Source organism: Gossypium raimondii, chromosome 13 (genome assembly GCF_025698545.1).
Source record: "Gossypium raimondii isolate GPD5lz chromosome 13, ASM2569854v1, whole genome shotgun sequence".
NCBI lineage: Eukaryota > Viridiplantae > Streptophyta > Magnoliopsida > Malvales > Malvaceae > Gossypium > Gossypium raimondii.
Genome location: NC_068577.1, coordinates 53,210,508 through 53,222,284, shown reverse-complemented (window position 1 = coordinate 53,222,284; position 11,777 = coordinate 53,210,508). Strand labels below are relative to the sequence as shown.

At 36.2% G+C, this 11,777-nt stretch overlaps 2 protein-coding genes and 1 non-coding gene across 3 annotated transcripts; all 3 read left to right on the top strand.

The window, feature by feature from the left end:
- The first annotated feature begins 1,542 nt into the window (after nt 1-1,542).
- Nucleotides 1,543-4,051, top strand: LOC128036223 (pleiotropic drug resistance protein 3-like). The gene is made up of 3 exons (XM_052627147.1): nt 1,543-1,626; nt 3,482-3,652; nt 3,778-4,051. The coding sequence occupies exons 1-3, from the start codon at nt 1,543-1,545 to the stop codon at nt 4,042-4,044; spliced, it is 522 nt and encodes a 173-aa protein (XP_052483107.1). The 3' UTR covers nt 4,045-4,051.
- Nucleotides 4,052-6,177: 2,126 nt separating this feature from the next.
- TRNAI-UAU (transfer RNA isoleucine (anticodon UAU)) lies at nt 6,178-6,251 on the top strand. The gene has a single exon. It is a non-coding gene; the product is annotated as a tRNA-Ile (tRNA).
- A 1,045-nt stretch (nt 6,252-7,296) lies between these two features.
- Nucleotides 7,297-11,541, top strand: LOC105782218 (FACT complex subunit SPT16). Its single transcript, XM_012606795.2, has 2 exons — nt 7,297-7,677; nt 8,074-11,541. Exon 2 carries the CDS (start codon nt 8,086-8,088, stop codon nt 11,278-11,280), a length of 3,195 nt encoding a protein of 1,064 aa, XP_012462249.1. The 5' UTR covers nt 7,297-7,677; nt 8,074-8,085; the 3' UTR covers nt 11,281-11,541.
- Nucleotides 11,542-11,777: the final 236 nt, after the last annotated feature.

The window sequence follows — 11,777 nt, the reverse complement described above, 5'->3', positions numbered from 1 at the left end:
ATAATTTCCTTATTCTAATAAACTACTAAAACATAAAATAAAATATTACTAGAATATCATTTGAGATTTATCTACCTAAATAAGATTTATTTACCTAATTAACTTTAAAATATATGGGTTTCACATATTTCAATACCCTCCTTCAAGTTGGTGCATATATATCAATCATGCACAACTAACTTTCAAGAAAATCAAAGCTTGTCTTAGAGAGCCCTTTGGTGAGTATGTCAGCAATCTGTTGTTCTGAAGGAACAAACGGCATGCACACTTGGCCTTCTTCAATTTTCTCATTGATAAAGTGTCTATCAATCTCAACATGTTTACTTCTGTCATGCTGGACTAGGTTGTGAGCAATACTAATGGCAGCTTTCCTATCACAGTACAACTTCATTGCTAAAGTTATTAGTTTCCTCAGCTCTTCCATAATTCTTTTTAACCACATCATTTTTGTTTTTTTGCTTCGCCAAGTCACAAGGTTTCCCCAAACAAATGTACAGTATCTTGTTGTAGATCTTCCATCTGTTATTGAGCCTACCTAGTCTGCTTCTGTATAAGCTTCAATTCCTATTTGTTTGGATTTCTTGAAAAATAAACCCTTTTCAGGTGAACTCTTCAAGTATTTCAGAATCCGAAACACTGCTTCTTTATGTTCCTCCATTAGGGAGTGCATAAATTGACTCACTAAGCTCATTGCAAAAGCTATGTCTGGCCTTGTATATGATAAGTAAATTAACTTACCGACTAATCTTTAGTACTGCCCTTTATCAACTAATCGACCTTCTTTATTTCTGAATTTTACATTTGAATCGATTGGTGTGTCATCTGGGCGGCAACCACTCATCCCAACCTCTTTTAAAAGATCAATCACATATTTTTTTAAGAGATCACAAGACCCTTCTTTGATCGAGCAACTTCCATTCCAAGAAAGTATTTCAAATTAAGAATGATATCATCTACATAAACTATAATAACTGTTATTCTACCTCTTTGTGAGTTTCGATAAAACATTGTGTGATCAGCTTGCCCTTGAGAGTAACCTTGTTTTTTAACAACTTGAGTGAACCATTCAAACCAAGCTCGAGTAGATTGCTTTAGACCATAAAAAGATTTCCTGAGCTTACATACTTTAGTTCTAAATTTTTCTTCAAAACCTGGAAGAGGAATCATGTAAACTTCTTCTTCAAGTTTCTCATTTAGGAAAGCATTCTTCACATCTAGCTACTATAAGGACCAATCAAGATTAACAGCAATTGATAAAAGAACTCTAATAGAATTTAATTTAGCTACTGGAGAAAATGTTTCAAGATAATCTATCCTATATGTTTGAGTGTACCCTTTAGCCACCAGTCGGGCTTTGTATCTATCTAAAGATCCATCCAGTTTGAATTTGGTTGTGAACACCCATTTATAGCCTACAGTTTTTTTCCCTACAGGTAATTCCACTGTTTCCCTACAGGTAATTTGGTTAAAACTAGCTTGGCCAGATCCAATATCCCAAAGTTGGAACTAATGTAATATCCTCACTAATATACATCTTTCAGGATGACTCTACTATTTGGTCCTCCAGGATGTTGGAAGACCTCCTTGTTGAAGGCACTTTTTGGAAATCTAGACCAATCGCTTCAGGTATGCACATATCACCGCTAATTTACTTCTATTTGTGAAGCTTATCCATATGATTACATATCCTGCTAGATTGATATAATTCCCTCCCTGAAGATTAGAATCAGAGTAGGATTGTGTTTCAACAAATGTGACATCCATGGTAACAATAACCTTCCTATCAATTGGATCATAACATTTGTAACCCTTTTTATTAGAAGTATAGCCAACAAAGACGCATTTTTTTGCTCTATGATTTAGTTTACCTTGGTTGTGAAGATGAACGAAAACACTACACCCAAAAACTCAGAGGGATAAATCTGTGATCAATTTAAAGTTAGGAAAGTTATCTTTAAAGAGACTAAAAGGAGTTCTATAGTTTAGAGTTTTACTAGGCATTCTATTAATAAGATATGTAGCTGTTAACAAGGCTTTGCCCTAAAGATAATGTGGTGCCTGACTAGTGAACATCAAGGCTCTAGTTACTTCCAAAAGATGTTGATTTTTTCTTTCTGCAACCCCATTTTGTTGTAGTGTATTTGTACAAAAGCTTTGGTGGACTATACCATGTTTGGTTAAGAAAACACCTAATTGGTCACTAAAAAATTCCCCACCATTGTCACTCCGAAGTACTTCTATTCTCACACCAAATTGTGTTTTCACCATAGCATAAAAAAGACTGAAACACATTTTTAACTTCAAACTTATCTTTTAATAAAAACACCCAACAAATGCGAGTATGATCATCAATAAATGTGACAAACCAATGTTTTCCTGAAAAAGTTGAGACTCTCGAAGGTCCCCAAACATCACTGTGAATTAACGAAAAAGATTTGGAAGCTTTATATTTTTGAGGTGGGAAGAATGACTGATGATGTTTAGCCAATTCACAATGATATGAAAAAGGACTTTTATTTTTAAATAGATCAAGTAACAAATATCTTAAATAGTAAAAATTAGGATGTCGAAGCCTATAATGCCAAATCATAACCTTATCAAAACTAGAAGCAGAATTTAAACATAAAGTAGTTGTTGGTTGACTTAGACGGTCGTCGTCAAGAAAGTAAATTTCACCAGATTCTTTAGCATTGCCAATCATCCTCCCCGAGACTACCCTGAAATTTACACATAGAGGAGTCAAATATAACATGCCAATAAGAGGATTGAGATAATTTACTGACCGATATGAGATTACAAGCTAGATTTGGCACATATAAAACATCATGTAAAACCAAGAAAAGCGAAATTTTAACAAACCCTTTCCCGGCTATTGCCAAGAACGACTCATCTGCTACTTTTTTTTTGTTTCCTGCACAAGGTGTGTAAGTTGAAAAAAGAAAATGACTACTAGTCATGTGATCACTAGCTCCAGAATCAACGATCCACGTGTTTGTTTTACAAGGCTTGGCACTGAAAAAAATATAAAAATCAATACTTGATTGGGCAAAGGAAGAAGAAGGATTATTGGATGAGTTAGGAAGATAAAAATTCATCTGAAATTGTGGTGACTGAAAAAGCTTGTATAGATGCTCTAGTTTTTCATTAGTGAATGGTGACCATTCTAGAGAACTTTGGCCCTCATAATTTTCATTAGTTGTTTCAACGGTAAAACTTTCTTCCTCTGTTTGATTGTCGGATCTCTTATCTCAAATGAAAGTTGTTTTAACCATGATGCTACTAGAGATAACCTAGCTCAGATGCCATGAAAGTTTTCAAGAGAGCATTTAATAAAATTGTTCTGTCTTTTATTAAATAAACAATTAAATTAGAGAAAAAAAGTCATAACCTAATTGGGAAAATAATTCCCTTATTCTAATAAACTACTAAAAGATAAAATAAAATATTCCTAGAATATCTCAAATGATCTACCTAAATAAAATTTATCTATCTAAATAACTTTAAAATATATCCCAAAATATATGGGTTTCACATATTTCAACAGGGAGTGCTTGACACCAGCTCTACTTCACCTTTTTTGGAATCCGGAGCTTTATTGTCTGCCTTCTATCCGCTGCTTAATCTTTTCTCTGGCTTTTTGATTCCTCAACGGGTAGGCAAATACTATTATAGAGTCTTTGCTACGATGGAAAGTGAATACTTGAAAACATAATTCTAACAACTATTACCATGAGATAGTATATTCACTTGGCTGGTTATCTTGTTCTTCATGTGCAGCAAATCCCAAAGTGGTGGACGTGGTTGTATTATCTAATGCCTACATCATGGACATTGAATTGCTTGCTCACTTCACAATATGGAGATATAAATGATGAGGTTATGGTATTCGGTGAAGCCAAGACAGTTGCTTCTTTGCTAAAATATTATTTTGGGTTTCATCATGATCGCTTACCTATTACAGCAATCCTTCTGATTTCCTATTCCTTAATCTTTGCAACCCTTTTTGCATTTTTCCTTTCACGTTTAAATTTTGAGAGAAGGTGAATTTCTCCATCCCATAAGGATGAAATTGTTGTACATTGACTTACACATTATGTAACTTCCTATATTATGGTCTTATAATCTGATAAACTTTTCAAGATTCTCTTGTTTGTTTGAGTGAAAAATCTCTAGTTTCAGATTTCTCAAGTTGATAAACCTGTTTCATGATCTTATTATACCCTGACGGACTTATCTGTAAAACCTTTGTTGTTTCTGCTATGGCAGAAATCCACTGACGTTTTAGGCTTTGGTATGACAAAGATAAAGAGATAGGTGGTGGGATGAAAGTTTGAACAAACCATCAAACATTATATATATTGAGCAAAATGGTAGACAAACAACTGAACTGAGACATGGATCATGTTGTAGATCAACTTAGTAGTAGTCTAAGCCTGAACCTAGAACCTTTAATGTTTTGATAAGGCAAATAATCAAGCATAAAGGATGGTCATTTGCAGCTAACAAAACATTAAGGTGGTCCTATCAAACACACACTAAAAAACACCAAACTAAAGAGACAATGGCTTAGACCTCCATAACTGAAGCTCATTCAACACCCTCTAAGCCTGAATCAGGACATCTATCATGGTGGTGTGCCAGCGCCAATGGTGCCAGTACTACCAGGGATAGTAGGCTGGACACGAACACATCCGGTCCCAGGATAGGAACAAAAGACTGATGGCCCTAAATTAAGGCCAACACCTCCACCAGGGGTTGGAACTAGCCCGCCACTAGTACCAAAGGCTCCGAGGAAGTTCTGAGGGTGGTAAGCTTCCTCTTTGAGTCTTCTCCCTTCAGCATTTGAAGCAAGGACCAGCAGGACCATGACTGAGATCAACAGCATCCTTGCACCTCTTTCCATTATGAAAACCACTCTGTCTCACTCACTCACTCACTGTTTGTAATTGGTTAGTATGTGAGGAGTCTGACCACTCTCCACTCCATCTTTATAGCACCGAAGTCTCACTTCTATTAATGTATGCCTAATTTCTTGTCAGCATAAAGGGATAGTCTTTAATTGGAAATTATGTTATGGTCACTAAATGATACAACTATGAAATTTAAGCTAATATTGTGATTCAATTCAACTGTAATTTCAATAAGCCCACATGAAACAACAGTAAATACAAATTAAAATAAAGCTTGCATCACTATCAAAGCTGCTACTAGTCTCTGTGTTGCTGCTAATGAGGGCTCCAAGAGAAGGTCTAAGTGGTGCAATTGTCCATCAAAGGGAAGCGAGGCAGTCCAAGTTAGAAATATTTGCCTATCATTTGATACAATGCTTGAACATGCTAGTTCTTGGGGCATAACTGTCTTTTAACTAATTGACTCCTATTAGGATTCTACAGACCACTAATACTCACCTAGATCCTTGGAGCATTTAAGGTGGATTTATGGTTCTGCTGATGAATTTATGATTTCCTTACCTAACAACACATTAATAGGTCTGCTTAGCCTTAAATCTTGGACTGCCACTCTGGTCCGTGTTCTTTTTAAGTATAAAGACATGTCCCTGTGTTATTGCATTCTTACTCATTCAACTACTTCTGATGAATCTTCTGTATTACAAAACTTGAGCACCAGGTCATGCATTAGAAGGCTAATGTGGTTCATCATTATGGTGGTTGATATCAGTTGCACTATATAAATATCTATATGATCTCATGAATAAGTTGTAAGTATAGCCTTGAGTTTTAAACAAATTTAGACTGTAAAAATAGAATGCCGATAATGGCAAGAAAACCTTATTCTAATCAACATCTAATAGAAGTAATGCAGTAACCTTGAAACACTTATTCAAATCAATATCAAACAGGGGAAGTAAACTTCTATACGGATTCTTCTTGTGCAGCCTGTACCGTGAGGGCCGGAAGGTATTTAATATTGATTTAAATAAGGTGTAAAATGTAAGGTGTTTAAAAAATTATTCCTACTTTACAATAGTATAAAGTGTTCTTATTTTTTAACCACTGATTTTGTAACCACCGAAATAACGATTTTGATTTATTATTAATTTCAATTTTTATATTTGTAATATTTTCATTTATGTTTTTATTATTTTTGGTAATAAATCATTATGCAAGAGGGAAAGAAAATTAATCATTAAACTAAAAATACAAAGCATTATTAATTGGTCCCCTAGCTCAGTTGGTTAGAGCGTTGGTCTTATGAGCCGAAGGTCGCGAGTTCGAGCCTCGCCGGGACCATCGGCATATTTACTTCGTATATGTTTTGGATTTTCCTGAGTCTTTAAGTCAAAGTTATAGCCAGCATGGCCCAACATCCCTTCTCATGGGGGGTTTTTAGGCCCTCAACTATTCATAACTTTTTCTGATATCCCTAAACTCTTCTCACATTTGAAATTTTAATCTCCCTATTTTTAATTTCAAATCCTGATTTAACAATTGTATGTAAAAAAAAAAAAACAAGTCTAATTGAGAACTCCATTGAACCATTGAACATTCTTAAAATAAATAAATAAAAATACTCATGCGTCGTGTAATATATGAAAGCTTTCACTCCACATTTTTGAAATAGAAAAATCTTAATAAAATTTTTACAAGCCCAAATCTAATAATTTTATTTGATTATTCACCTTTTCGTGTAATATTAGTCATGTAAGTAAAATAGTTTTAAATTCTAAAATCGCCATATAATTCAATTTAATAAAAGTCTTTTGATTGCCTTTTGAATTGACTTTTAATTATTAAATAAAAAAATAAAGGGACTATATTTACAGAATTAATAGTAAAAATAATAATTTTCAAATATACTAAAAATACAAGTATTAGTAGCAAAATAAAACATTTTACCCACCCAAGATTCCACATCTTGTGCTTGTAGTAAAAATATTATGCTTTTATTACTGTTTCAAGTCTATATAGTTTTTCAAAATTTAGAATTTAATTAATTTATTTTTATTTCTCAAGAATTTAGTCTATTCATTTTCTCAGATTAAAAATTTAAATCTAATTATTAACATAGTTGAAAATTTTCTATTAAATATAAGTACATTACAAAACTTTTTTCTTTTTGGTAATTGTTAACAATTAGACTTGAATTTTCAAATCCAAAAATAAAAATACTAAAGTCTTGACAATAAAATTCAAAGGACTAAATTCGAAACATATGAAAAGTAGAAAGAGTAAAAGAAAATTTTAACATTTATAATAGATCCCTACTCACTCCACTCTAGTGTAGAGTTCTAGACTGTTCTTAATAAAATCTAAAATAATAAAACTCCCTCCTTTCCGTTCTATTCTCCCTCTCTTTTTTGCCTTCGTATTTTTTCTCCTCTCCCATCCCGTCTTCTGGTTTTCGATTTTTTGCTTAAATCTTCTTCCATTTTCAATCTCCTCAATTAGTCCCCAGATTCCCTCTCTTTTTATTTATTTATTTATTCGCGGCTCAATCTTCGTTTCTCTTGCCTTTCACTATACTTACCTTGTTTTCTAAGCCTCAAGCTTTGGGCTCTGTTTATTTCGGCCGCTCTCTTCGAAACCCTAACCCTAGTTTTCGCGTCTTTCAACTTACTCTGAGGCCGCCGCGGGGGCAAAGAAAGCCTAGTTGCCTTCAGAGCTTTGGGATTTCTTCGTCTCCAGATTGAAGCTTAGTGCTAGCGGAGCTGGAACTGTTAGTTTTCTCATTCTGTTCCTTTTTAGTATTTATTTAAGTGTTTTCCACGTTTTGAAACTCTAATTTGCATTCGAGTTTGAGTTTCCTTTGATGAAGGTTTCCCTTGGTATTTGGACACCTAAAAACTAGGCTTTATATGTTCTCTAGTATTAATTTGTGAAACTCAGGCTTAATTGAAATTTAAAGTGTTGGTTTTGAATTCGAAGTTGTTGAATCTTTATTCGTCAAGAGTGAGATATTTTGGTATATTTAATTTGTTTGTTTACTTTTTGAAGTTTCTGAAGTGTTTTCAGGTTTCTAAAAAACTAATCGATCCCTAAATTGTAGTTGTTAATAGTTGCTGCTGAATTGTTCTAGTAATTTGCTCATCTTTAACTATTGGTGATTGTGCAGCATAGCTTCTCAATGACTGATCATAGGAGTACAAATGGCCAGCCTCCAAATGGGACAGCTCCTGGGTCAGGAAGTATTTACTCTATTAATCTGGAAAACTTCAGCAAACGTTTGAAGGCTTTGTATTCACACTGGAATGAGCACAAAGCTGAGCTTTGGAGTTCTTCTGATGTCCTTGCAGTAGCGACGCCACCACCTTCTGAAGATTTGCGTTACCTGAAATCTTCAGCTCTAAACATTTGGTTACTAGGTTACGAGTTTCCAGAGACAATAATGGTTTTCACAAAGAAGCAGATACATTTTTTGTGCAGCCAGAAGAAGGCTTCTCTACTTGAAGTTGTAAAGAAATCTGCCAAGGAGGCTGTGGGGGTTGATGTTGTAATGCATGTGAAAGCAAAGACTGATGATGGAACCGCATTGATGGATGCTATATTTCGGTCCATCAGAGCACAATACAAGGGTTCTGAAGATGCTCCTCTTTTTGGTTACATAGCTCGAGAGGCTCCTGAAGGAAAGCTTTTAGAAACATGGGCTGAAAAACTAAAAAGTGCTAGCTTTCAGCTTGTTGATGCAACAAATGGGTTGTCTGATCTTTTTGCTTTTAAGGACAAAGAAGAGCATATGAATGTGAAGAAAGCTGCTTATTTAAGTTACAATGTGATGAACAATGTTGTGGTTCCAAGGCTTGAGACTGTAATCGATGAGGAAAAAAAAATCACTCATGCTACCTTGATGGATGAAACAGAGAAAGCCATAGGCAATCCTCAGCTAGCTAAAGTGAAGCTCAAGCCAGAGAATGTTGATATTTGTTACCCTCCCATATTTCAAAGTGGGGGTGAGTTTGATCTCAGACCTAGTGCTGCGAGTAATGAAGAGAATCTGTACTATGATTCTGCCAGTGTTATCTTGTGTGCAGTTGGAGCTCGCTATAACAGTTATTGCTCAAATATTGCCAGGACATTCTTGATTGATGCCACTCCAGTTCAGAGCAAGGCATATGAGGTTCTTCTTAAGGCCCATGAAGCTGCAATTGGTATGTTGAAACCTGGGAACAGAATCAGTGCAGCATATCAAGCAGCACTTTCAGTTGTTGAAAAGGAAGCTCCTGATTTGGTTCCAAATCTAACAAAATCTGCTGGGACAGGAATTGGTCTCGAGTTTCGTGAGTCGGGGCTTAATCTCAATATGAAGAATGAGCGTGTGGTGAAAGCTGGAATGGTTTTCAATGTGTCACTTGGTTTTCAGAATTTGCAGTGTGCGAGTAAAAATCCAAAGAACAAGAATTTTTCTCTGTTACTTGCTGATACTGTTATTGTTGGCGAGCAAAATACAGAAGTGGTCACTGGAAAGAGTTCCAAGGCTGTTAAGGATGTAGCTTATTCATTCAATGAGGATGAGGAAGAAGAAGATAAGCATGTGAAGGTTGAAACTAATGGTTCTGACCACTTCATGTCTAAGACAGTGCTCAGGTCGGATAATCATGAGATCTCTAAGGAAGAGTTAAGGAGGCAGCACCAAGCCGAACTTGCTCGTCAGAAGAATGAAGAAACAGCTAGACGGCTTGCAGGTGGACCTGAGACTGGAGACAATAGAGCAATTGCGAAGACAGCAGCTGATTTGATTGCCTATAAGAATGTCAATGACCTGCCCCCTCCAAGAGATTTTATGATTCAAATTGACCAAAAGAATGAAGCTGTGCTCTTGCCAATATACGGCAGTATGGTTCCTTTCCATGTGGCTACTATAAGGACAGTTTCAAGCCAGCAGGATACCAATCGGAATTGCTTTATTCGGATTATATTTAACGTTCCAGGGACTCCTTTTAGTTCCCATGATTCGAACTCGTTAAAGAATCAAGGGGCAATATATTTAAAAGAAGTCTCATTCCGTTCCAAGGATCCAAGGCACATCAGTGAAGTTGTACAGCAGATTAAAACACTTCGTCGGCATGTTGTTGCTAGGGAATCTGAGAAAGCTGAGAGGGCAACCTTGGTTACTCAGGAGAAACTCCAACTTGCAGGAAATAGGTTCAAGCCTATTAGGCTACCTGACCTTTGGATTCGTCCTGTTTTTGGCGGTCGTGGGAGGAAGATTCCAGGAACACTTGAAGCTCATGTTAATGGTTTTCGATATTCTACTACTAGAGCTGATGAGCGTGTTGATGTTATGTATGGGAACATAAAGCATGCATTCTTCCAGCCTGCAGAGAAAGAAATGATCACTCTCCTTCACTTTCATCTGCACAATCACATAATGGTGGGAAACAAAAAAACTAAAGATGTGCAATTTTATGTTGAAGTTATGGATGTAGTCCAGACATTGGGAGGGGGAAAGAGGTCTGCTTATGATCCAGATGAAATTGAAGAAGAGCAAAGGGAGAGGGATAGGAAGAATAAGATCAACATGGATTTCCAGAGTTTTGTGAATCGAGTTAATGATCTCTGGGGGCAGCCTCAGTTTAATGGTCTCGATCTTGAGTTTGATCAGCCTCTTAGAGAACTTGGCTTCCATGGTGTACCTCACAAAGCCTCAGCTTTCATTGTCCCGACTTCTAGCTGTCTGGTTGAGCTGGTAGAAACTCCTTTCCTTGTGGTCACCTTAAGTGAGATCGAGATTGTGAACTTGGAGAGAGTTGGTCTTGGGCAAAAGAATTTTGACATGACCATTGTGTTTAAGGACTTCAAGAGAGATGTGCTCAGGATTGATTCTATTCCTTCAACATCACTTGATGGCATCAAGGAATGGCTTGATACTACAGACCTCAAGTATTATGAGAGCAGGTTGAATCTGAACTGGCGGCAGATTCTGAAGACAATTACTGATGATCCACAGAGCTTCATTGAAAATGGGGGTTGGGAATTTTTGAACTTGGAGGCTAGTGATTCAGAGTCTGAGGATGAAGAGGAGTCAGATCAGGGTTATGAGCCATCTGATATGGAGTCTGAATCTGAGTCAGAGGATGATGACTCTGATAGTGCATCACTGGTTGAATCTGAGGATGAAGAGGAGGAAGATTCTGAGGAAGACTCGGAAGAAGAAAAGGGAAAAACATGGGAGGAGTTGGAGAGGGAAGCGAGCAATGCAGACAGGGAGAAAGGGAATCAATCAGATAGTGAGGAGGATAGGAGGAGAAGGAAAATGAAGGCTTTTGGGAAATCTCGAGCGCCTCCTAGTAGTGCTATTCCCAAACGTTCCAAGCTACGATAGTTGTGATAGTATTTCTTTTAGTTACATTGCCAGTTTTTTTTTGGTACCCCGGGGGGGGGGGGTTAATGTTTAGACATGATTTAGTTAGCAGCTAGTGCTTTAGAAGAATGTTGTTTTCTAACATAGCTCTGAATTCAGAAGTGTAATCTTATGGATCCTGTTCCTTTGTCTTAAGCAGTTAGGCAGTAAGTTTGATTATCTGGAGGATCGTTTTGTTTGTAAATTTGTGGCATCAGTTCAATGGGAGTAAAATGTTCATTATTTCGTCTCTTTTAGTCCCTTTATTGGATTTTTTCTTAGAAAGTTTCAAATTTATGGGACTGGATTTACAAAATTACTTGCCTGCCATGGTACTTGTTCAAGTAAGAGGTTTTTCATCTTTTTTGGCTTTATGCCTCGTATGGCATGTACCACTTTATTTCAATGTCAAAAAAGAAAAAGAAAATCTGTTTTTTTAACTTTGCCTATGGTGTAACCATTTTTTGATGTTTATAAAT

Coding starts and splice junctions, on each gene's coding strand:
- LOC105782218 (XM_012606795.2), top strand. CDS start 8,086: ATGACTGATCATAGGAGTACAAATGGCCAGCCTCCAAATGGGACAGCT.
- LOC128036223 (XM_052627147.1), top strand. CDS start 1,543: ATGACTCTACTATTTGGTCCTCCAGGATGTTGGAAGACCTCCTTGTTG. Junction 1,627..3,481: donor ATCTAGACCAATCGCTTCAG/GTATGCACATAT, acceptor ACCTAAATAAAA/TTTATCTATCTAAATAACTT. Junction 3,653..3,777: donor GCTTTTTGATTCCTCAACGG/GTAGGCAAATAC, acceptor CTTCATGTGCAG/CAAATCCCAAAGTGGTGGAC.